This window comes from Mobula hypostoma, chromosome 15 (assembly GCF_963921235.1).
Source record: "Mobula hypostoma chromosome 15, sMobHyp1.1, whole genome shotgun sequence".
Taxonomy (NCBI): Eukaryota; Metazoa; Chordata; class Chondrichthyes; order Myliobatiformes; family Myliobatidae; genus Mobula; species Mobula hypostoma.
In genome coordinates this window covers 47,125,732-47,153,008 of record NC_086111.1, presented here as the reverse complement: position 1 = coordinate 47,153,008, position 27,277 = coordinate 47,125,732, and the positions used below count along the sequence as shown (strand labels likewise).

General features: G+C 41.1%; 1 protein-coding gene across 9 annotated transcripts in view; it reads right to left on the bottom strand.

The window, feature by feature from the left end:
* cadpsa (Ca2+-dependent activator protein for secretion a) overlaps positions 1-26,330 on the bottom strand; it is a 513,475-nt gene extending 487,145 nt beyond the window's left edge. For all 9 annotated transcript variants that reach the window (XM_063067977.1, XM_063067980.1, XM_063067978.1 and 6 more), the window contains exon 1: positions 25,744-26,330. In XM_063067977.1, coding sequence (XP_062924047.1) covers positions 25,744-26,079 — 336 coding nt within the window. In that variant the 5' untranslated portion in view covers positions 26,080-26,330. The remainder of the gene's footprint in view (positions 1-25,743) is intronic.
* Positions 26,331-27,277: the final 947 nt, after the last annotated feature.

Below are 27,277 nucleotides of genomic sequence, written 5' to 3'. Positions count from 1 at the left end.
AAAGTCTCTCTCTTTTGGGAAGCGTTTGGATAATTATCTCATTAATTGACAATTGCTACTGAAATAATTGATTTGCAAAACATTCAATAAAACAGCAGTCCGGTTCTGTATGTATCCAGCCAATGAATTCCTTTTGAGTACCTGCTGCATTTTGTTTAGAATTTCAAAACAGCAATACTGATATGCCCAAGGCCCTGATTCTCATCAATGGATAACAGCTTAATAGGCAGAGCTAATTTAAATGGCTGACTATAAATGTGTGAACTCAATAAGCAATTCAGTTCTGCACCTCAACTTCAGCTAAACAGACAATTGCCACAGTGCACGGAATTAGAAATGTTCTGAAAAAAAACTTCATGACGCAAAAAGCAGCAGGAATTGGATAGTCCTTTAAAAAGCTACTGACTAGTCTCCTTACAAGGTGAATGACATGAAGATTCATCAATCTACTTTGAACTTGACTGCATTAGTGCTTTTAACAGTGTTTTAATAATCTAAATCAAAAAGATATTTTGCCATGGAGGAATACATAGTCTAAATTAGTTCTGGACAAATGGCATCTTATGAAATAAGTGGTATCCTAGGACTGAAAGTTAGCTCTGAACATTTTAGAAGTTGCCACATTCATGCACTTAAGCACAACATTTGCAAAGTGCAGAATTATAAAATCTATTTGAAACAGAAAATTGTAGAAAATATTATATAAATGTTCTTAAAACTAACAATATTCAGGAATATAAAGGAACAGCCAGGACTCCCAATTAACATGCAACAGTAGAAAAGAATATATGAATACAACCACAAGTGTAAGGGATTCTGGCAAGACTATAAGAATTTGCATTTATTCTGTGCTTTAAGATACTGAAATATCCCATAACATTTCCCTAAATTGTTATTCTAAAATTGACACAAAACCAAACAAGAGATGAATTAGGGCAGGTTGGTAAGGATGTAGGTTTTCAGGCAGTGATTAAGAAGCAGCAGGGAAAATAGGTTGAGTGAAGAAAATCCACAATTTAAGAGCTTGAAATGAATAAACAAAGAGTCAACAGCATATAAATGGTTACAGTTGTACAAGGTGTTGGTGAAGCCACACATGGAAAACAGCATGTATAAAATAGATAGGCAGTCCACTGTATTAGTATTAGTCAGTCCATTGAGGAGACTAGTCAGAAATAAGGAGCCAGTCAGTTAAAACCGATGCACAGAAAATAGAGTATTCTTGCCAAGAGTCTGTATTCAACGAGAATCTCTTATTTTATATTAGACATATTTTTTGTCTCACAAGGCATCACTACGGGATGCCACTTTATTTCTTTCAATGTTTGTGATCTGGGCACACGACCGACAAGGATCAAGCCCTAGGCTGTTCCTGAGCTGATTTACCAGTATTCTGGTAAGCACTGCCAGCTCAACAGTAGCCTCAGAAATAAACCAAACGCTAGCTTTGTGTCTACCTCCCAAGGAGAACTTCTAGGAATTGTCAGATCCCATCATGGTAAATCATCAAACTCTATGAAGCACCTTCAATTACTCCAAAAGACTGAGGTTTGGTAAAATACTGAAAGGTTTTTATTCGCTGTACAATACGACCTCCACAGTGAGTGTCTGCCCCTGGACTGAGGGGGAGGGGCAAGGTGAACACCTTTATACAGGACACTGTGGGAGGAGCCACAGGGGCAGTCAGCAGAGGGGTGTGTCCAGACAGGTAACCGAGTTACAACATATATACATGGTTTACCACACTCTACCTATGCTCAGATCTTTACTTTTGAAATCTAACATAAATCAGTTAGAAGGAGGGCCTTGGAAGGAAATGCAGCAAACAGATTAAAATTGCTAAACCTTTTGAGTCAGAGAGAATGAGAGTGGAATAAACACATGGTATAGAAAGTGAAAGGTCAGATAAACAGAGAAAAAATGGAGACAAAGAATGAAAGAAACATCATAAATGCAAATTATAGGTATGGAAGAAATTTAAGAAGATATTACAAGTGGGAGTGACAGGATGAAAAAGCAAAAGAACACATGAAATCAGAGACCTGAAATGCAAACATTTGTCTAAAGAATTCATTAAAAATCCTGGCATATTATCTGTAAAATTTACAATATACGCATTCCTTTGCTGGCTTTTGACAACTTGGCCAGAAGATTCATTATAACTTTAAACAAAATCATCTTTGTTAACTGTTAACTTTTCAAAGCTACCGCCCACACCTGCCCTAGCTTTCAACCACTCACTACGCGTTCTTTTTAGAACCTTACAATTTCTGATGTTACATGGAAAGTATTATCTGCCAAAAGCAAGCTTAATTTCCTTACTTTCTCGAGTTTAAATTTATATTTTGAAGCTTATCATTCAAAACTGTGAGAAAGAACTAGCATCAGGCAACTGATAACATTCTGAAACAGTGCTTGAATATAATTATTATTTAATTGAAGGAATGAAATTGTTTTCAGTATTTACTTGGCTGCACAGAATGGTAACTATATTCTACATTGGTCCTTGGTATCTTAATTGACATTGATGTTATATTAATGTCAATGAGGGCATAGCCTATGACTTCAAATCCTGCAGAAATCTTGTAGCACATCTGCTACTCCAGCCTCGAGCTAAAGTCACCAGAATTCTGTACATCTTTTAATCAGAAATTAAAATATGCTTCTTCATTACTTAATGTATTGGTAGCATGTGTGTGCCTGGAACAGAATTCACGAACAAACAAAACAGCTGGCTTGTTCAAAAATGAAAACTAATGTGCTAAAGGTGTTTTGATTGCTTATCTATAGAACAGCACCACCAGTTTTTGACAAGCCGTTACCGAGTTACAGCTTCAGACCAGCCTGCTCAAGAGAAAGACCAATAAACACATCACTTCAATACTCGTCAACACGATATTTCAGAAAGGCAAACAACTTTTTAAAGTAAGCACACAGTGGTAGCTGAGCCACAGCATTACAGCTCTCAATTAACATAGCTATTTGTGTACATATAAGGGGAGCCCAATGAACCCTGCACAGTGCTGCATAAATTAAACATCAGTTTCTTTTATCACCAAGTGTGTACACCTTGTAATCATGAATTATGCAAGACAGAAAAAGCTGCCTGATAACAAAAGAAAGCTGCTGTAGCTCAAGGATAGAAAACACTTGCTGATATTTTCTCAGACATACCAAGCAGCAGGGAAAATACTATTATTTTATGTTTTATAATCATAAATTTAATAATTTTAAAACTGTTTCCTCTAAGCCAGTCAATACACCTTAATAAGCCTCGTCTGCCACATGATCTTTGTAATAGGATTCAGTATGGTGTTTGCAGCCAAAAACCAGAAAGACCTTTTTGCATATGTATTCATGTTTTATGAAAACAGCATACACTAACAGCAACCAGAATTGAACATAATGTGATAGGTTAATTTTTCATTGCTTAAAAGGTAAGAAAACAGCATTGCAAAATATAGTGTGTGATGCCATTGTCAAACTGTGATTTTGTTAATCAGGTCAATATTTTGATCAGAAGCAACTGTTACTGACAGAGAGAAAAAGCATCTGAAATATTCTGCATCATTTGAAGAGTTGCAGTAATATCCCTGAAAGGTTATACCAAATCTCAGTGGGGAGTTGTGGGGGGGGTCAGGAATGTTTTCGTAATACTATCGTAAAGGTCAGTTTAAAATAGGTAAATATTGATTTACTGGAGGCTGATAGTGAGTATACATTCTTGCTGCTGGATTCCAACTTATCAATATGCAGTTTTTTAAAAATCCATTCATCATTAAACTGAGATTCCATCAATACAGTACAATTCTAATTATGGTTGTCTGCTAATACTGAATTACTATTAATAATTGGGAGATTATCCTATGAAAAAGCTACAAATACATATGTAAAAATCACAATTTGTTGTCAATAGGTGACAGAAAAAGGATTTCACCGCCTAAGCTGAAGACATATTAAGAGTAAAATCTAGTAAACCCAGTTTTGAAGCTAATGAATGAATATACCTTGTTGGACAGATTTAAACTTGAGCCAGATGGAGTTGATCATCACATATGCCAAGAAGACTTTAGAATGGCGTCCCAGGGTAATAACAAGTAGGAATTACAATAGAAAATTATGGAAGGAATCGATGTAAAATATTTGGGTACGGTGAATTATTTTCCTTGGATAAGTTAACATGATTTAATTACATTTGTAATGTGCTGTAAGGTTTCACTGCTAATGCAATGGTTTGTTGTAACGGTCACTGCTGAAGTAATGGTTTCTCTGTAGCAGCAATGTTTGGGTTATCGCTGGAGATAACAGGACTATGTTAGCCAATCAGGATTTTGTTGCCCTGTCTTGTGAATCTGGAAGCAAACAACAGGAATTCTGCAGATGCTGGAAATTCAAGCAACAAACATAAAAGTTGCTGGTGAACGCAGCAGGCCAGGCAGCATCTCTAGGAAGAGGCGCAGTCGACGTTTCAGGCCGAGACCCTTCGTCAGGACTAACTGAAGGAAGAGTGAGTAAGGGATTTGAAAGTTGGAGGGGGAGGGGGAGATCTGGAAGCAGTTGATTTCACGGGAGGGAGAGGGAGAGGGGGAGGGGGAGAAGGGAGAAGGGAGAGGGGGAGAAGGGAGAAGGGAGGGGGGAGAAGGGAGAAGGGAGAGGGGGAGAAGGGAGAAGGGAGAGGGGGAGAAGGGAGAAGGGAGAGGGGGAGAAGGGAGAAGGGAGAGGGGGAGAAGGGAGAAGGGAGAGGGGGAGAAGGGAGAAGGGAGAAGGGAGAGGGGGAGAAGGGAGAGGGGGAGAAGGGAGAGGGGGAGAAGGGAGAGGGGGAGAAGGGAGAAGGGAGAGGGGGAGAAGGGAGAAGGGAGAAGGGAGAAGGGAGAAGGGAAAAGGGAAAAGGAGAGGGAGAGGGATATTTGGTAGATCGCTGGACAGGGTGGACTCGGAGCAAGGGTCCGAAGGGTAGCGACGATCGGAGAAGGTCGATGGGGACTGACCAGCCTATGAGTGAGCTCCAACTTTGTGCACAGTCTATTTAATAAGACTTGGGCCCTTTTTTTATATTCTGCTTCTCTACTAACCATATAGTCAAAGTAAGAGTTATAAAGCTTAATCGTTTAATCGCATATTGTGTATTGTTTGTTATTTCGGGGTACTGATTTGTAACAGGGGATACATCGTGCAGCATCCACCCAAATGAGATTTCTTAAGTTTGGCCGGGCGGGGGTTATCACCCCCTATATTAAGCCGCGAGGCGAAGTGAGTGTTACAATTGTGGTAGCTACGTTCAGGATTGATTCCGTTGGATGCTGTGTAATTACCCTGAGTAATGAACCAGTGGGGCAGATATTTGTACTCCGGATGAATAGTTAATTCCACTGTAAGTACTGTTAAAGTTGCGATTGTGAGCGGAGGTTTGATAAAATGGTGGGCACAGCTCTCGTTTTAATGCAGACCAGCGCTGAGGTAGCTGGGGGCGGAAATTTCAAAGACAGGGTTCTATCATTTCTGAGGAGTGAGGGGAAAGAGTGGTTGGATTTGGAATGTCTAATTAGTCCACATCGCCCGGGGAAGAGTGAGAATTCTGAGGTAGTATCCACCCTTACTTCTCTGGCGAATAAATGGAAAAATCAGATTCAAAGTACCAGCTATGGCAGACTCCACCTATTCTTTGGAATAACGCCCATCCCTAAAGGGGAGGAGGAGTATGAGACTTGGGCGGATCGGACCTCTCAGTTGTTAGATGAGTGGCAGTGCTCGGATGATGAAAAGCGACAGAGATTGGTTGAAAGTTTGAATGGGCAGTCCGTTGACGTTGTCAGAACTGTCAGGTTAAATTATTCCGTAGCGACAGCTGTCAATTATCTGCAAGCACTGGACAATGCTTTTGGTCCGACTGGAAGCCCAAGGGAGCTCCTGGTGGGGTTACAAAACGTGTGTCAGGAGAAGTAGGAGAAGCTTTCTGCTTTTATTTTTTGGCTAGAGAGGCAGCTAAATTGCTTGCGGCGCAGAGGGGTCATTCAGGCGGCTGAGGTGGATCAGTTAAGAATGAACTAGATAGCTAGGGGTGCCCAGTCCTGTGACTGGCTTGCGTGGGGTCTCCGACAGTCTCGTAAGATGCACCCCCCTCCATCTTTAGTTGAGCTGATCAGAGAGGTACAGGAAGAGGAGAACGCGGCGGAGACACGGGGGGACTCAGTCAGCAGGGTACAGTCCTCGATAGTAGTCCCATGCGGTGAAGTGACCACGGCTAGCCTACCCCGGGGAGCAGTGGAGGAGATTGTGGCAGAGTTGACAATGTAGATCTGTCAGCTGTTATCAGCGGGTGTGACCCCCCCCCCACCATATGATGGAGCTGATGGGGGGACAGATTCCCCAGGGGGACGAACAATGCAGAGGGCTGCTGGAAGCAGGCATCACACCAGGAGAGTGAGCCCCCGGGTACCTCAACAGGGAGAGTCGTTGGGAAAACTTAGAGGAGACCCAGTGAGGGAACGGCCTGGTGTCTCTGGGGGAACACGTTCCCAGAAATGTACCAAGGAACTTACTGGGACCACACTCCAATGAGTCACTACGGATAGAGGGTATTTACGCCAAAGCCATACTCTACACCGGGTCACAGGTCACGTTACTGTACCGTTTGTTTTACAACCGGTATCTGAAGCATTTATCCTTGACATTATTCAATGCACTGGAGTATTAGGGTCTCAGTGCTGGTGATTATCCATACGACAGTTATTTGTCAGTGAAACTGGAGTTCTAGAGGCCGATGTGGGAGTGTCTGAGGTTCTTGATACATTAGTGCTGGTTTGTCCGGACCCTGTTGAGACAGACGGCATTTCAATTCTGGTGGGGACCAACACCCCTCTTGTGAGAAGGCTCATGGGGGCCTGCAAGGAGAAGGCTGGTGAGAGCTTTTTGGGGACGTTGTCTGTGCACCCAGTGTTTTGAGCTGCTTTTGAGGAAGTGCATGGCAGCATTGGGCCGGATATCAAATTTAAACGAGGGACTGTGTGGTTCACCCAGGTGAAGTCAATGGTGGTATGGCCTGGGGAAGTAGCGAGAGTGAAGGGGACCCCCAAATTTCCCGGAGTGCCTGAGGGCGAAGCCCTCTTAGTGAACGCTCTGGAAGACCACGACGGGGAGTTGGGATTTCTTGCTGGGCTACTGGTGAGGCCCGAATTGCAGAAGCCCTCGGTTGTACAGACAAGCAGGATGGCAGTGATTGTCAGGAACACTATGAAGAGGGAGGTCACCTTCAAGCAGTGGATGCCCCTGGCGCATTTGTTCCCGGTGACGGTAATGTCTAGTGCCCCCGTGAGGCACGCCGGGGAGAAACTATTGGAAAAGGGGGGAAAGTTGACTGCTGAGTCATTCAACTTCGGGGACTCCCCAGTGCCGCCGGGTTGGAAAAGGAGGCCGGTAGAGAAGATGTTTAAATTGGAAGGTGTCTTTTCTCTTGGCGTGTTTGATGTGGGTTGTTCCAAGAGCACTCGTCACACTATCCGGGTGACTGAGGACACCCCATTTAGAGAGAAGTCGTGGCGACTGGCCCCTGCAGACGTGAAAGATGTGCGGCAGCATATGTGTAAGTTGAAGGAAGCTGAGATCATCACTGAGGCCCGAAGCCCCTATGCATCCCCAACAGTAGTGGCCTGGAAGAAGAACGGGAAGGTATGCATGTGTGTGGACTATAGGACTCTGAACAGGCGCACCGTCCCTGACCAGTATATGGTCCCGAGTGTCAAAGACATGCTGGCCTGTCTGAGTGGTGCGAAGTGGTTTCGTGTGCTGGATTTGAGGAGTGGATATTACCAGATCCTGAGGAGTGAGGCCGACAAAGAGAAGACGGCATTTATATGTCCCCTGGGATTCTTCGAGTTTGAAAGGATGCGCCAGGGCATATCGGAAGCCCCTGCAACCTTCCAGTGGGTCATAGAGAAGACAGTGGGGGATATGTACTTGCTTGAGGTGTTGGTGTATTTGGATGACCTCATTGCATTTGGATCCACCTTGGAAGAACATGAAGCGAGACTACTGAAGGTGCTCAGCCACCTGAAAGCTGAAGGGTTAAAACTTTCCCCGGACAAGTGCCAGTTCTGCAAAACATCTGTTAGCGATGTCGGACACATAATCTCACGATTTGGAGCAGCCACAGACCCGGCTAAGATAGAAGCGGTGACCACTAGGCCAGGGCCCCAGACTGTGAGCGCTCTGCGCTCATTCCTTGGGTTCTGTGGCTATTATCGGAGATTCGTGAAGGGCTACGCCAAAGTGAGTCACCCCTTGAATCAGCTTCTGTGTGGTTACCCTTCCTTGGGGAAGAAAGGGAGGAGGAAAAACGGACAGGAGGGTGGAGACTATCTAAACCCGTCGGAGCCCTTTGGACAGAGGTGGGATGTAGAATGTGAGGAGGCTTTTCAGTCGCTGAAGGAGCTGCTGACCCAGGCGCCGGTGCTGGCTTTTGTGGACCCCTGATTGACGTATGTACTGCACACAGGTACCAGCCAAGAGGGTTTAGGGGGCGTCCTGTATCAGGATCAGGGCACCGGGTTGAGGCCTGTGGCATTTGTCAGCTGGAGTTTGTCGCTCTCCGAGAGAAACTATCCCACACACAAGTTGGAATTTCTGGCGTTGAAGTGGGCGGTGGTGAATAAGCTGAGTGACTATCTCTACGGGACCAAGTTTGAGGTGACGACGGACAACAACCCCCTAACTTATATCCTGACCTCTGCAAAACTGGATGCCACAGGCCATCGGTGGTTGGCAGCATTGTCTGCCTATGATTTCAGCCTGAAGTACCGACCGGGGAGCCAGAACATTGACGCGGATGCTTTGTCCCGATGGGTGCATGAAGGACTGGACAGGGACAAGGAGCAGGAGAGCGTTCCTGCCCCTGGGGTGAAGGCCCTGTGTCAGTTTGCCTCACCGTGAAGGCAGAGGAAAAGGAGAGGCAGGATCGAGCAGTGGATCAATTGGGGGCTTCTGATGATGCCATACCCCAAGTTTACTGTAACCTGACTGCTCTGAAGAGCAATCAGCTGCCGAAATTGAGTTCTGGGGGAGTGGCATCTGCTCAGCAAGATGATCCAGGCATTGGCACTATTTGGTCTGCAGTTGAAAAGGGAGACATGGCTCAGGCGGAGAAGATGAAACACGCTTCAGTGCCTCCATTACTGAAAGAACGGCCTCGGCTAGAGTTGAAGAACCAGACCTTATACCGGGTCACGTCACCCCAGACTGACCTCGGCGTTGCCAGCTGGTTCTGCCCGAGAAGTATTGGAGGATTGCGTTGAAGTCACTTGATGATGATTCTGGACATTAGGGGGTGGAAAAGACCTATGGATTGCTCAAAGTCTGGTTTTACTGGCCCCGAATGAAGTCGGAGGTTGAAGAATACTGCAAGCCATGCATTCGCTGTATATGGCAGAAGACACTGCCTATGCGGGCAGCTCCTTTGTCCCACTTGCAGAGTGCAGGGCCCCTGGACCTGGTGTGTATAGATTTCCTGTCCATAGAACCCGATACTAGCAACACGGCGAATGTCTTAGTCATCACGGACCACTACACCAGATATGCTCAGGCTTTTCCTACCAAGGACCAGAGGGCGTCTACAGTGGCAAAAGTGTTATGGGAGAAGTATATTGTTTATTATGGCCTTCCCAGGTGGATACATAGTGATCAGGGACGGGATTTCGAGAGCAGACTCATCCATGCTTGGAGTTGAGAAGTCGAGGACCACGCCCTATCACCCCGCAGGGTGATCCCCAGCTTGAAAGGTTTAATCGGACCTTGCTAGAAATGCTCGGGACCCTGGAGATCAGCAAGAAGAGCAGGTGGAGTCAACATATTGGGCATCTGGTTCACAGTTACAACTGTACATGAAACAAAGCTACTGGATACTCGCCATATTATCTGATGTTTGGGTGCGAGGCGAGGTTGCCCATTGACCTTTGTTTTGGGACTGATGAGGGTGACTTACCACTGAAGCCTTAACTGAAGTATGTGTCTGATATGAGGAGAGAGCTGAAAAGGGCTTATGAATTGGCCGCCAAGCAGAATCGAGGAAATAAGAGGAGGTATGATCAAAAACTGAGGTTCTCCCAACTCCTGCCGGGAGACAGAGTCCTCATAAGGAATTTGGGGCTACCTGAAAAGCATAAGTTGGCTGACCGCTGAGCGGCCACACCCTATGTGGTGGAGATCAGATGCCAAACTTACCAGCTTTCTGGGTGAAACCAGAGGAGGGGAATAGGCCTGTCAAGATTCTCCATCGGAACTATCTGTTGCCCCTGGGACAAGAGGTGCAGGTAGACTCAGAGCCCGACTTGGAGCCAACACCTTGAAAGAGGACTCTACAAAGATGCGGGGCGACTGCAGGGCCCACAGCAGGAGAGGCTGGGCCGGGCCCAGCCCATGAGAGGGATACTGATTCAGAGGATGATGATCTGGATGTGTGGTACATGCTGCCTTTCGCTAACTCCCCATTGATTGAGGCAGACTCCTGGCCCTTCTCCCACTGAGTCAGGAGAAGTGGGGGGGTTAGCCTGGGTTACAGCAGGACCCTGAAGGACAGGAAATGGGGTCAGGACACAGGACAGAGGGCTCCGAGTTGCAGGGGGACACAAGTGATAGATCAGGGAAGGACTCACCAAGAAGGCCAGAAGTATCCCCAGTAACGTCTTAGCCTGAAGAGTTAGGTGAGGAGGTACAGAGGTCACAGAGAATTAGGAGACCATCGGATAGTTTGGCCTATGTAGCGCCTGGGGAACAGGGCATGATCTCTACTGTTTTGCGGAGCTATGTCACTACCTTTTGCACCTGGATTGGGCTTTGGGCTTTGTGTTTTGCAGGAAGAGTTGGTGAACTATCTCAATGTCATGAGGACATGACTAAATTTAGTGAGGGGAGAGTATAACGCACTGTAAGGTTTCACTGCTAATGTAATGGCTTTTTTTGTAACGTTCACTGCTGAAGTAATGGTTTCTCTGTAGCAGCAATGTTTGGGTTACGGCTGGAGATAACAGGACTCTGGATGCATGTTAGCCAATCAGTATTTTGTTGCTCTGTCTTGTGAATCTGGAAGCAGTTGATTTCGCCGGCTTTTGCCAGAGAGAGAGGGAGGTGAAGAGAGAAGACGCGAATGGAGAAATTTGGTAGACTGCCGGATGGGGTGGACTCGGAGCGAGGGTCTAAAGGGCAGTGACGATCGGAGGAGGTCGATGGGGACCGATCGGCCTATGGGTGAGTTCCAACTTCGTGCACGGACTGTTTAATAAGATTTGGGCCCTTTTTAAAAAATATTTTGTTTCTCTACTAACCATATAGTCAAAGTAAGCATTATAAAGCTTAATCGTTTAATCGCATATTGTGTACTGTTTGTTATTTTGGGGTACTGATTTGTAACAGGGGACACCGCGCAGCATCTACCCAAATGAGATTTCTTAAGTTTGGCCAGGCAGTGGGTTATCACCCACTATATTAAGCCGCTGGGCGAAGCAAGTGCTATACGTCTATTCAGTATTTAGTAACAATCCTCATTTTAACATAGTCATACAACAGGCTCTTCGGCCTGCTTGTTCATGCCAACCTTGTACTATCGACACAACCTCAACTTACATGCATCATTTCTGCTTCTTCCTGACAGGTCAGCACTTTCTTTACACTTTGCCATCTACTTCCAGTCATCTAGCTGTTGGCTGATTACTGATTCAGATTTTTAGGTTAATTGTCCCTTCACTCTGTCCATCTGTGCTCCCGATTCACCTTACATGGTCTGCTGGGCCATCACCCTGGGCTCCAACTCGCCCTCACCCTGTCAGGGTCTGCAGGAGCTCCACCACGCCCTCGCCCTCTTGGGGTCCGCAGGAGCTCCAGCCCACCCTCATCCCATCAGGGTCTGCATCAGGTTTGCCAGATCAATTCCACTTACACTTCTGCCTCTGTGCTTCAACCTGTCACCAGCCACCGTTGTTCCCTACATGGTTGACCCTTCCTTCACTCTGTCTTCTCAGCCTGTTCCTGCACCACCCAACCTGGTGCACCTGCTCGTTGCCCTGCACCTCTTCACATTTTGCCATCCACTTCCAACCACCAGCTCTATCCGTTTCACCGTGGCCAATTACTGGTACTCCTTTCCTGCCCTTCTCTCTGTCACTACCTGCTCCTGAATCACCCAACATGGTCCACTGAGTCAGCACCCTTCCCAGTCCCATCTCTGGCTTGCTATTGTACGGGAATCCATAATGTATAGGGAGATTTTCTAAAAATGACATCTTAAAAATCAGACACCTGCTAACCAAAGAGAAAATAATAATTTCTATATAGAAGCAGAAAGAATGAGCACTGTTGTGGTTATTGCAGGATTAACAAAACAGGCAGTGCTGCAGGCACAAAATATTGATTACATTCATTTCCATTCATCTAAATAAATCATTAACAAGTCAAATATTTCTGTTTTACTTTCACTTTCCCTTTTGATCTTTCTCTTAATTTCGTAGTCATGCCTACGGGGGTGTTCAAATATATCTTGATTTTTCACCAAGGGTACATATTAGCAGCAGAAGATAATCGGACCTCAAACTGCAACTCCACAATAATTTCACTGCATCTGCACCACATTTCCCCCTGTAGGGAATGTAAAAGCACACTTAAAAATCAGAATCCAGCGCCAGAACTATTGCAGTTATACTTATCAGGAAGGACAGAACAGCATGAAGCTTTTTTCTCCAGTAAAGAGAAGGCTGGAGAGTGAGCTAATAGAAGTATTTATGAGAGGATAGAATTGGAGATGTTTTTATTTGCTGGCAGGATTAGGACCAGTGAAAATAAATGGAAGATTGTTATAAAAATCTAGCTGAAATTTCGGGAGAAATATTTCTAAAATTGGAGATGGTAGTTAAAATGTACAGCTTCTTCTGCAGCAGGGATTCCCAACCTGGGGTCCACGGACTCCTTGCTTAATGGTATGGATTCATGACGTTAAAAAGATTGGGAACCCCTGTTCTACAGGATGTTGGTAAGACAAATGGCATGGATGCATTCAGGGGTAAATTAAATAGGCACATGTGGGAGGGAGATTTGGAATAATGCATTGACAGAGTTACATGAAGAGGAGTGGGAGGAGACTCCTGTGGAGTATAATCACTAGTGCATTGCTGTTAGAGAAAAAAACCTTTCTTTTCTGTGCTCTGAATACCCTTTCTAAAATAGTGTAACATTGTTTTACACATGGGCTTTTTGATCGTTGAATCCTTTTCAATGCAGCTGTTTTTCATTGGGAAAAAAGATGTAATTAGAAAGATGTGTTAAAATACAAGGATAGAACAGCATAGCTAAAGCATCATGAACAACAAAATAATAAATACTAAATGTAGGAGAAATGGGAAAACTAAAGTTCTTCCTTTTGCTTAAAATATAGTGTGATTATGGAAGTAATGACAAGAGTTAGTGAGTTAAACAGATTATGTCAACATTCAAGTGGTCCGGCAGATGGTTTAAACATTGGCGAATAAATGTAAACAGACATAGACTAGTCCAGATCATATTGTGTTTACCCAGTAGGTTAGTATGGAGCTGCTAGATCTCAGTCATTTAAACTGGGCTTAGCACTGGACTTCAGTGCAGGAGCTGCAAGATGTGGAAGATTAGGGCAGATTCGACAGGTGGAAATTTACAATTAACTTTACTGCTGGAGTCCCCATAGAATGGTACAGGATCTGTAATTCCAGTAATTTCAATGGCCATTTAAGGTAAAGACTTTGGAAGCAACAGAGAAAGCAATTAAAAATTCCCTTATTTCAAAATGTTTTATTTCCAGCATAATGATTATAAGGAATGTTTCTCATTTCTAAAAAATTTACTTCAACTTTAATAGTTTTTAATGATTCTGAATATTAGATACTCAACCTACAACAGTTTTGAAACATACCATCTTAAACTTCTGCTTCACCATTAAAACCATTAGTCTCTCACTCACTTTGGTTCTATCCCCAGAGCAGTTCTCATTTCCAGGCCGTTAAGTTCAAGGAATAGACCTCAACATGCATAGCTGGTTTTGCTCTTCATCAACAGACCTGGCTGGATGGTACAACATTATTCTGCCCTACTCGTATAAACCCGAGTAATTTTGGGGTCTCCTAGAATTATGATGCTTATGTCCTAATTCACCCAAACCAATTCATCCATCAGCCCCTGTTGCTGAGAAGTTCCATGTTCAGAACAGCACCTAACACTAGATTAGTTGTTAAATTCAAAGCAGAGATTGAATGAATGTTGACCAGGTATGCTGGTGCAAATGGTCATACATCAGCCATGATCTTCTTAAACAACAGGACAAACTTGTGAGTGTAATTTAGATCCATTCCTTTATCTGTTTCATGAAAAAATGTCTAAAGTCTCAGTAATAAATACTAATAATATCATAAGTTAAAAATTACATCATTTTCAGTCCATACTTTCCAATCTTGGTAGGAATTTATACTATTAGTTAATTATAAATGAGTTGCCTTCAAGAGTAACCAATACATGTATCAACATATCACTGATTAATGTACAATTTATAAGGATAAAATGATCTGATATGTTAAAATCCTTTGAATGACAGAACACTTCAGAAAGCAATATTAATTACTCAACTGAATGACAAACTCAATTCTTAGGTAATTTTATTTTCTGCCATTTAAGAAAACTAACTTTTGTTTCTGTTGAAATACTTCCACCATAGAAAGTGACCTAAACTGTGGGCAGCTGGAGCTTTTTGTTATTCAAGGCTGACTGCACTATATACAGTCTCTGACGAGTTGGTAAAAGCAGATTTTCATAGAACTCTTCAGAACTGGAGTGACAGCTAGGTGTTAGTGCAGTCATAAAGAGAATCAATGAGAACCTTCTGCAATTTCGTGGGTTCTTTATGATGTTCAAAATAGTCTTGATATCAAATACTTTTCCACCATTAATTTCTTCTTTTACAACTGAAACAAAGTCTATTATAAATGTGTTCTAAATATGTTAATTTCAATAACATACTAACCAATTGGAGTTTCCTTCCTGAATGTATCCATTGAAACCTCAAGCTACCCAGACTGTGATCATGATCACACATCAAGGATACAGTAAAATTTGCCCCTGGCACATAACTAAGTGGAATGAATCAATATTCTCCCTCCAGATCAGATATTATGCAATACTGTAACTAAAAAAAGGGAAAAATTAATACAAGGTTACAGATTATTATGAACTACACAATCTTCATTTTAAAGCTTTGACATTGTTTAAATACCCTAGATTACACCTTTGCAATAATTGATTAATTCATACATGATTCATTGCTTATTTTATAATTTGTTATACAATCTCCCTGTAAATTTATGGAACTAAAATATTATGCCACAATGTTAATAAAAAATAAATAATGAAAAGAAAGCTATACAGAGGCAGTATTTATGCTCTGTGCTTCATCTGCTCGGGACGTCTCAAAAAACTTCAGAACATAAACAACTAATGATTGAAATATAGACATATATTACAGTATACAATTACAACTCGAAATATTCGGACTAAAGTGTTTATCATCGTCTTAAAAGGTTACGTAACCAATAATCTAGTCACAAAATTCCACAAAAGTGCCTATAATTTATCAAGTATAATTATTACATAGAAGTAATTACCCAGGGCATATCTAAAGATAATTACTCACTAATTATTGCTTTCACAGTTTTAAAGTATCCTGCGGTATTTTCTTTGGTTTACTATCTTTAGGTAAGTGTTAGGCAGGATTACAATAGTCTACTATTATAAAAGTAGTGAATAAAGAAAAATACAGCTTTAGCAATAGAATGTGATGATTAATTCATCATTCATACAATATTATCACAGAGCAGTTTGGATTCCTAAACTTGGCAGATTTTATAGAGAGTATCAAGGTTCACCAAATTGATTTCTGGAATATGGAGCATTGTCCTAGAATTTAGAAGAATGCAAAGTAATCGTATTGAAACACACATTTTTCACAGCATTTAACATGTCTGATATTTCCCAGGGCTCATGGTCTCTATATGAAGGGTTGACTATTCAGGGGTCTAAACTGAGACAAAGTTTCTTTACAATTTTCTGTTCCAAAAAGGGCTGCTGAGTCCCTATATTCAAGTATGCACAGTCTAAAGTTAGGAAATGAAAGGCTGAGAAGTTAGTGCAGGAAAGTGATGCAGAGGTTAAAAATTTACTGAAAAACATAGCATAGACAGATGGACAACAGATTACTCCAACTCTTATTTTTTATGTTCTTATCTTTATTTCTGAGTCAACTCTGTGGGCTTCCTCTGGGTGCCTCGTACTCCTCCCATATCACAAAGACTTACAGAGTTGTTAGCTTAATTGACTATGCTAAATATAAAACTGGATGGCTGGAAAATGAGCAGGGTGTTAATGGGCATATGTGAGAGTATCAGTTATGCAGAAATAAGTGGGAAAATGAGTTTGATCTAAAAACCTAGAATAGACAGTGGGCCAAATAGCCTCCCTCTTCTATAGAGCATGAAATTTGTCTTTGACACTATCACATAACAGTTGCCCTAAAAATCAAATGAAATATCTCAGGTTGAATAAGAATGGTCTAATCTCAGCATACTATTCAAATGAGTTTCTAATTCATGCATTATAAAAATAGTTCACATCTCCTGACTAATCACCTTTTCTTGAATGTATTTGACAGTACTCCAGTTATCAGAAAGCCATCCCATCTTTTGCCCTCTGTAAATTACAGCATCACTGAAGTTCTGTAACCCACACCCTGTATGTCCAATATGACACATTCAAACTTCTCCTTAAAGTGCTTATATTACCTTCATGGCTTCTTCCCTTCCATCTCTTGAGTTTCCTTTAAAAGCACAATCCACTGTTCAAACCCTTTCATTATACAATTCTCACCAGAAACCTCTCCAAATTCTCTACAATAAAATCCCCTTTAAAAAGCAACACTTGGACCAATGCCTTTGATCACTGCTTCAAATACCTCGGTCCCAGATGTCCAGACTTCAATAACAATAGTACAGCAGGAAGCAGTGACTCAGGTATGAATTTACTAACACTACATGTCTAAGTGGGACAATACAGTTTAAGAAATAAAAGGAGAAAAACTTGGAAATGCTCAGCATGTTAGGCAGCATCTATAGGGAGAGAGATGGAGACAGAGAAAGAAATAATGTTCAAAGTCATTAGCGCTTTTTGTAAATTAATGCTTTCCTCTGAAAGGTCAAAAAAAGACCTTTCAACAGAACTGGAACATGTGCTTTGTATCTCTCTTCACAAGTGCACCCTCAGTGCCTGGATATTTATAACAATTTCTGTTTTTATTTCAGATTTTTAGCATATATAGTGTTTTGCTTCTGGATTAGTTTTTTGAATGGCTGCCAGGAAGAAAATGGAATGAAAATAAGAGATATATTGAAGAAGAATGCAGAGTAAGAACTACTCGATGAGTAATAGTAAAACAAAAACAGGATTTGTACTAATATACTACAAATGCAACACATAACATTTATAATACATTACAGTACAAATATAAAGCTTTAAATCAAAGTATTAATTAGACAGATTATGCAATTAAAAGTTCCCAAAATGTAGAATTGTACATTAATTGAAGAATAGACTAAGGGTGACAAAAAATGAAATAATATGCCAAATTGTGCTTGGATAATAATACCGTAAGATACAGGACCAGAATTAGGCCTTCCAGCCCATCAAGTCTGATTTTTTAAAATACCATTCTACTGCCTTCTCCCCATGACCCTTAATCTTCTTACCAATCAAGAACCTATGAATCTGTACGTAAAAATACACCCAGTGACTTGACCTCAGTGGCAATGAACTCCACAGATTCGCCACTACAGCTGAAGAAAGCCCGCCTCTTCTCAGTTCTTTCTTGTATTCTGTGGCTGTGCCCCAAGATCCTAGACGCTTCTAAAATGGAAACATTCTCTCCATCCCTCCATATTCACTCTATCCAGGCCTTTCAGTACCCACTAGGCTTCAATGAGATTTCTTCCCTTATCCTCTGAACTCCATTGTCCAGACCTATGGACATCAAATGCTCCTCATAGGTTAAATCTTTCATTCCTGGGATTATTCTTGAGAACCTCCTTTGGACCCTGTCCATGTCCAGCATTTCTTTCCTTAGACGCAGGGATAAAAAAAATTGCTCACAATATGGCAGGAAATGAGATCTGACCAATACCTTGTAAAGCCACATCCTTGCTTTTATGTTTGTTCTAGTCTTATCAAAATGCATGCCAACATTGCATTTACTTTCTTGCTGCTAATTTGACCTGCAAGTTATCCTTAAGGGAATGCTCAATCCAACCCACCAATTGCACCTGGTTCCTGTGATAATTCACAAGGTTGCTTGTATTTCCAGGTGTTGATCCGTTGTAACAGAGGCTTCCACTTCCAAAGCAGACAAATTGGGATACAAGGGCCAATGGGCTTTGGGTAAGAGAATGAAACCCACCCCCCAACTCTACCCTAGCAGCTTTTGGCCTTTCAATGCTTTTTCTGATACTCTAGAAATTGAAATTGGAGTTTAAATGGATTTAACTAATTTAAAGAGCCAAAACCAAATAGAAATAAATTGAGACAAACATTAATAACCTAATTGTTAAAGAAAAAATAAATTAACAATTAAATATAAACTGAAATAAATAAGTTAAATAAATGGCAGCTGATGTATGGCAGAGAAAGAGGTCTGATGCACTATAGTGACTACAGTGCATTGTTACAAAGTCAAGGTCATGTTGAACATCAGATGGAGGAACGTGATGGTTATCTGTAAAGCCATCACCCATACCAGCACTCAATATCACTCGGACAATTTGTTTGGTTCAGGCACCATAGTATAAATAAAACTGACTGAAAGTCAGGTAACTTATGGCATTCAATTGAACACTGAAGTTAAGAATGTTGCTCAACATGAATTGCTGGGACTTCTTATTCTTTGGAACATCTGCTAATGGATTTAATAAATTTAAATTTTCTGCCTGAAACCCAATAATTATAATATAACAGCCTGTTCTATGCTATTTCAGGAATGTTTAAGTCAACTTACTTGGAAAAATATGCAATAAGCATATCAGCTCGAGTTTTGAGAGTATTCCAGCCTTCTGGAGATTAATTTTTTCAAATTGTCAATAGCAAAGAATGGAGATTAAGCTCCAGCTGGCCTTTTCTCAAGTGGCACTTTAAAACTGGAGCAATGGATTAAGGGCTAGTAATTTCATTGACCTGCTTCAATTATTCTATCCCGCATTTTTTTAAAGCTGTAAATGATGCTGCTAGCATTAGCACCAAGATATTCTCTGCAATTCCACACTGCAGATACAAGGCTATGCTTTCATTCACTTCAGGTCTACGTTTGTGGAAGCATCAGCAGTCTAGATGAAGATTGTCAGGTGCAGGAAGATGATCACACTGCAGATTAAGATATCTGCAATGTCATCATTGTAGTACATCAAGAAAAAAAACAACAGTTGATTGAACTAAATACTACATAAGGTATTTCATGTAACGTAAAACAATGGACTTATACTAAATATGTCAAATGATTTGACAAAAAGCCTCAGGCACTAAATGCATAAATTATATTTCCGTGCTATTAGAGATGTTACGGGTCATGCAGAAATTCAACCTGAATCTCTACATCATTTAGGTCAAATAATGAAACCAATTTATATCCACAAAACAGATTTGTTTTAATTCATGACTAATAACCTCTGAAGAATGATGATTCTTATTATTCATCAAATTCAAAAGGGAAGTTTAGATATCTAATTGCTGTCAATGAGAAATTTACGACACTGTGAGCTAAAAGGTAACGGCTGTTTTGACTCCCCTGATCTTCCCACCCCACAGCAGCAGTACATCGCACCCAGCAGGCTGCAATTGCTCAGTAGTGCTAAAACTCAAATCCCAATATACTACTCCCAAAGTCAGCCTAAGTTTCACTTTTGATAAAACACTTACACCCTTAATATTGACTTTCATTGTAGCTCTATTTCTTTTTTTGTGAACCACCTCGTTTGTCGTGGCCTTTTGGCACTTAAAGAATTTTCAATCTTTGGTTTGTAAAACCTAAGAACTTCTAGAGTACCAAACATATTTAATCTGTCAACAAGTTAGATTATGTCATTGCATAAAATTTGCACTTTCCTGGAAATTAAGCATGATATTAATTCTCAAAATTACATGGAGGAATGCAAGTGGGACAGAATTAAAAAGTCTATATAGCTATTAATGCTCCACTGGGTCTCTTCCCATTCCTTCACATCTAACTCCAAAGACAAAATTCTATTCCCTCTCTCCCTTATCAAGCTTCCTTTTTAATACAATTATACTATATGATCAACTATTCTCTGTAGTCTGAATGAGAAACTCAGCAAATATTCATATTTGCAAGATTACCAAAATTAGGAACACTGGTGTGTCAGCCAATTATTTGACCCCTCAAGCTTGCCCTTGCATTCAGTAGCAACATAACCTGTGACACAATACGTGGGTTCTCATCTTCGTTCAATTGGTCTTAACAGTTATAGTTGCCCAAAGTCTATAACCACAGAATTATAGCTAATATTTGACTTTGTAACAACTGAATGCATGGCAGATGCTTCCAGATTTCAAGTACCCTCTGTTGATCTGTCTTTTAGACTATGGTTCCTAGCCTTAGGACTATCATCCGCAAGAAATGTTTCTATCCTTGGTATCTTAGAAAACTTAATCAAATTACCTCTTTCCATTCTAAATTCTGTGGTATACCGTCCTTTCTTCTACAATCTCTTCTGATAATCTTAACCTTACAGTCCAAGTAAATGTACTGCATATGTAAAGAATACACAACAATGGCAAATTGATGATTCCATCACTCCTGCTCCGTCACCTTGTAATTCCATTACTACGTACCATTTACAAACTATCGTGCTCTATGTCCTTTAGATAAAAACTTGCATCCTCACATTTGCTTGTATTGATATCCATTTACCATAATTTTGTTCATTCATTCAAGCCATGAATATCTCTTTGAAATCTAATGCCTTCCATCTACTCTGCTTACCAAGTAGCCCATTTTTGTTTTATTGGCAAACTTGAATATGCTTCTTTCTATCTTAACATAAAAATCATTTAAAAAATGGTCAATAGTTTTAGAAACCAAGAATCATATTCTGCTATAAACATCAGAGATTTTGCAGGTGATAGAAATCTTGAGCAACATATACAAAATGCCGGTGGAACACAGCAAGTCGAGCAGCATCCATAACCAAATGCAGAGCATACTCGGTGGGCTGAATGGTCAAATTTTGCTCCTATGTCTTATGGTGTTTTATAACTTGTTAGTGTTTTTTTAGTTCTCAAATGAACCTATTTTGCATAAGTATCTGATTCAGTTAGTTTCATCAGGATGTTCAGAGTACTATAATCTCCCTTTACTCCAAACACTGCAAAACAATCATTAAACCTATGCATCATTTTTTTTTTACAAATCAATATTACCCGTTTTTAAGGTACCACATTGCTCTTGATCAGCCACGTTCCTCTTGATCAGAACTGAAAAAAAGAACTGATTGTGATTCTTTCCATGCTCCCTCTCTGCTCTTCCAATCTATTTGGTCACCTTTTGCCATTCTTTTAACTCTTCAGATCAGTAGAACATGCCCTAATTTTTGTAGTTTTGTATATAGTTTCATGTTATATCTTTGCTGTTTAGTTATCATGACTGTTTTTTCTCATCAAGGCCTTGTCCTTAGACCAGTACTATACCACAGTAAATTCATTTGTCAATCCTCATTTCTACTTTACTGTGGTTTTACTGAATTGCTGATTTTCCCATCTTTCCATTGAACAGTCTTTATCAGGCTCATTCAAATCAAAAATCTTTGTAGCTGCTTCATATCTGTTCCCTTTGAACAGTACACTGAATTCAATTTGCTTTATTAACAAAATTTTGCTCAACATATAACATCAAATATAACCTATAAATCTCCCTTACTGATGCTAAGACATATTCTTATAGAGAACTATTCTGTACAGAATCTCACGGCTTTCATACAAGACTCAGAATGTTTATTCCAATATGTAAGTTTAAATCTGATGCTAAAATCACACTTATTTTGCTATGTAGTTAGCAAATTACTGAATGTGTATATTCTAGTTCTTTGGAGCTGTTCCTAAGGGTGCTATGCACAGCATCGACCAGAATCTTAAATCCTTTCCTATTTTTATAATTCTACCCTTAAAAACATGCTCCCTTAATAATGTTATGATTGCATCCTTAATAATTACTATAATGCCACTCCTTTGTCAGGGCCCCTAGCATTCCCATGGTTCTTCTAATCTGGAATTTATTTTCCTCCACACACCTTAAGTTCTTGTCTCAGTAGTGCGTCTTATGCTATACTCACCAAGCTGAACTGATACTTATAGTTCATCCACTCTATTTCTTGTATTCTGTGCATTTGTGAAAAAAAAATGCTTACTTAAGATACCCAATCATCTTACTAGTTTAATTTCTTTTCTCATTCACTTCTTATTTCCCTTTCCTGGTTTAATTCCTTTCAATCATATTACTTTTGACTTGTTTATTTAAGGCACTATTTCTTACAATTAGCCCATATTTTCAAGTCCTTTCCCCAAGAGGAATCTCCCCACCTCAGCCATTTATTAGTTTAAAATCCTTGTCATTATCCTATTCCTAACCCCATTTTGGTGGAACCCATATCCCAGTTCCTTCCCGTCCCGGAACCCCCCTACTCCACAGCATCCCTTGCCATTTGGTTATCTTTTTCATTTGCTGGCCAAACAATAAATTCCATGATAATCCTTTAAATCTTATTCTTTAGAAGTCCAGTACTTCCAAATAGGATTTCTTGCTTCTCCTTCCCATGTTGTTGTTCCAACATGAAGCGCAATAGCTGGATATTTCATCCCATGTCACGACGTCCTTTACTTAGACATCAGCAAGGCAACAGATTGAATAGACCTCCATTTAAAAAAATGCAATTTGTTTTCCTAATTATGGAATATTAACAACTACCACACTACATTTCTTCTTCCCACATCCCCATGCTAGAAACATCTCCTGCTTCCAAATCCTAAAATTCCATTGAAAAAGTTGAGGACAAGGTAGTGTCTGTGAATTATCATTCTTTATATTACTAACTCACTCTGTGCATTATTGATGAACGCCTACTCTAATCCTACAACTCTATTGAAGGTGTGACTGAGTTCTGAAGTAATCTGCCTCGATGTTCCACTCCTTTGCTTAGGTGTCTGAGAGTCGTAAGTTGCTGTGAAGAATTTGTTCTGTAGAATTTCCACATATAAATATAGGTATGTGAAAATGGTTTGTGGTCTTGATTTCAGCATATCTTCTACCATATCAATATTGAGTGAATTTTCCAAAGCAGGATTTCTCCAATATACAGTACTTAGCCCACCCTCTTTATTCCACATTCTGGTTATCTTCTTACCTCCTTTCCTAACCTATTACCTCCCTCTGGTTCCCTTCCTCTTTTCCTTTCTTCCATGGTCCATTGCCCTCTCCTATTAGATTCCTTCTACTTCAGCCCCTCACCTCTATGACCTAACACTTCCCAGCTTCTTACTTCATCTCCTCTCACCTGTGCACCTACCTGTCTTTCTTCACACCAGACTCCCCACATTCTACTAAACTCCAGCAAGTGCAGGCCCAGAGCCATCAAACAGTACTCTCATGCTAACCCTTTCATCCCAGGAATTACTCTCATGAACCTCCTCTGGACCCTCACCAATACCTGCACATCTTTTCTTAGATAAGGGGCCAAAACTGCTCACAATAGTCCAAGTGTAGTCTGACCAAAGCTTTATAAGGCTTTAGCATTATATCCTTGCTTTTATATTCTTGTCATTTTTAATTAATGATAACATTGCATTTCACTGACTCAACCTACAAATTACCCTTTAGGGAATCCTACACAAGGACTCCCAAGTTCCTTTGCACCTCTGATTTTTTAATTTTCTCCTCACTTAGAAAATAGTCCATGCATTTATTCCTCTGCCAAATCATAACCATACACTTTGCAACACTATATTCTGTCTGCAACTTCTTTGCCCATTCCTACACACCTGTCCAAATCTTGCAGACTCCCTGTTTCATCAACACCACTTGGCCCTCCACCTATCATCATATCGTCAGCAAACTTGGCCACAAAGACATCAATTCCATCACCTAAATCATATAGCATAAAAAGAAGCAGCCCGAACACCGACCTCTGTGGAATACCACTAGGCATCGGCAGCTAACCAGAAAAGACCCCTTTATTCCCACTCTATGCCCCTTGTCAGTGCTAGTATCTCTACTGTAATACCATGGGCTCTTATCTTGTTAAGCAGCCTCATGTCAGGGGCCTGAAAATTGAAGTAAGCAACATTCACTGACTCTCCTTTGTCTAACCTGTCTGTATCTCCTTAAAGAATTCCAATCACACCAATCAGACTAGATATTTAAATTATTCTTGGGGAATAATTTTTCAAATGCTGTAAATGTGTATTTTATGTGCACAGTATTGATTAAATTATATTACAATTGTACATTTATACCTGAAGTAGTAAGATAGTATAAATACAGTACTCCAAAATCAAGTGGGCAACATTGCAGTTCATTCTGTAAGATCAAAGTTCTTCCAGCACTTCACCCCAGTTATAAAAAGTTCAAACTAAATTACAAATATTAAACATAGTATTTCACGACTCAAACATTTCCAGATGATAAACGTGTCTGTATGGATAGTAAGTGCTGTCTGCAGTACAAAGGCAGCAGGAGTCGTCATTCCCAGGGCACTACAAACGGTCTGTGCCAGCAAACCATGTTACACTACTCGGTCACACAGTGACATGTCAGCTCTGCTCTATGAAACAGGGAGTGTTCCAGATCTACCAAGGAAGGATTGATATTTATATCAAGCATCTGGAAATACTAAAATTCCCTAGATGTACACAATCCGTCACCTACGCTGATCTGACAATGACGCTGCTACAGCCATGATCAGCGCCACTTGGCGGTGACAGCAATAACCCACGAGGCCAATGACGCCCCATGTTCCATGTCTGAGTGCAGGTGTGATTATTTGACTATTGGGGGAAGAGTTGCCTTATATAAAGAAAGGGTATGGATAAACCACTCCACAAACCGATCCTGGATTTTTGTAATGTCTCTTTTGCCTGATGTGCCTATTCCTGTCTTGTGGGGCAGTAATAAAAATGCGCATCTCCGAGAACAAAGGGAAAATTCATAACATCTTAGCAATGTATTTTAAATCAAGTTAGCTGGGCTGAGTGTGACTCGACTGTAGTTTCCGAAACCGAACCACAAAATCCGATGTAAGCATAAAGTTCTCGTGAGTTACCCGTCCACAATTAACAAGTCACCTTGAAGTGCTAATTATCGGTTCTATTTAAGGACGCAAGTGCGATAAAGTGTTTTCATGCGGACGGGCACCTCTGGGCGCCCTGTGAGTACTGCCACTGCAGTGATGAGGGAAATTAGTAGCCAGATCGATGAATTTCCAGCACCCTGGCAGCTCTTACACACCGGCAATGTCAAAAACTGCTCGCAATAATTTTTTTTTGGTTTTGCCACCAGCTGATTAACACGAGGTTAACGCTGCTCCCGCGTAACCACAGCGGCAGTTGATGCTCTCGGTTAGGGATGTTTCATTCTCTTTGGCTGCTTACCTTTTGCTGCCTCCTCGCCATGTCTGTTGGCTGCTTGGCATTGAACGGGTAGGCGATGCATCTCATCACAAAGACGTACAGCTGCAGCTTTTTCTTCCTCTCTTCCTCTTCTTTTTGCAGCTTCTCGAGCTCCTCTTTCTCCTTCTCACTCACCACCGATGGGCTGGGGCTGGAGGGTCGGATGCTGCTGCTCCGGCTACTCGGCTGTAACCCCCCGCTGCTCTCGCTGGTCCTGCTCGGAGATAACCGACTACCCGGGGCCGGAGCCTGCACCTCCTTATTCTCCTCTTCTACTATCTCCTCCGATTCCTCCTCACTAGACGACGGGTCCAACATTTTTGCTGTTTAGTTGCACCCTCTTTCTGCTCCCTCGCTTTCACACGCACACACCCCAAATAAATCACAGGGACCGAACAGCCAGCAGCTTCGAGCACCGTGCAAGTCTACAGAGCGAGAGAGGAAGTGAGTTCCCTTTTTGCTTTGCACGGATTGTCAGCAGGCAGGAAGCCGATTGCTTACGTTTTTGAGATTTAACTCTGCTCTTACCGACAGAAGGTATTAAGGATGAGTACAGTTCGGGATCGAGGCTTTTATTCATCCACAATTCCTTTCTGCCTGCCGGATTCTGTCAATAAAACCTGATCGATGACCCCCACTTCCTGTAGCGCAGTTAAAAGCACAAGTAAAACGGCGCCTAACGTAACAGGATATGTATTCGCTGGATAAGAATAAAACGTTAGCTTTAAAATCTGATTCCATTCAGGACATTCAAGAACAATGCACATGTACTGCACTGTATTACCGTCCCTGTTTGACACAAGAATCAGTGCAAGTAACTGGGAAATTGAAATGAGAGAGAAGAAAAAACTACTTTCAGCAGGATGTGGAGATTGTCAGTTAAATAATATTGCCGAAGATCATTTCTATTCTTTAAAACAAGACGGTACAGAAATTATATATACTACACCAAAGATAGGAAAATGACCCGCACACTGTTTCCTAATTGCCCTTTTGATGAGATAAACTGGACGAACTCAATTTTAAGGCAAATCTGAAAGCAAGAGTTTAAATGCAATGAAATACATTAAGATAGGTAGAAATGAATTACATGAATCCATGCCTCGCTCAAAAAAGTCAAGAAGTTAAATTTAGGACCTTCCATCAGCAATATTACATAAAAACACGTATTGTTTGTTAGGTTCATTGTAGATTATTCCCTTCTTTACCTATGTATTGAAAAGATTTTAAGTGAATCCACAAGTAGTAGACAAACGCTAACATCCTTTATTAAAAGAAAAGCTCCATGGGCTTCCTCAGTGCTCTGAAATGCAATTGCTGAAAGGTTCCACATAGAATAACCCGATGTTTAAATGGATTCCTTTCCCTCTAATAGTCTCAACGTGAATCTGTGGCCTGCGCCCCCTGCTGCAAAATGGTAGTGTGACAGGCATTGTCAAGGTACAGTATTTAGAAACCCATTCATAAAATCTGAAATCAATGTTCATACCATGTCATGACGTTCAACTTTTCAATA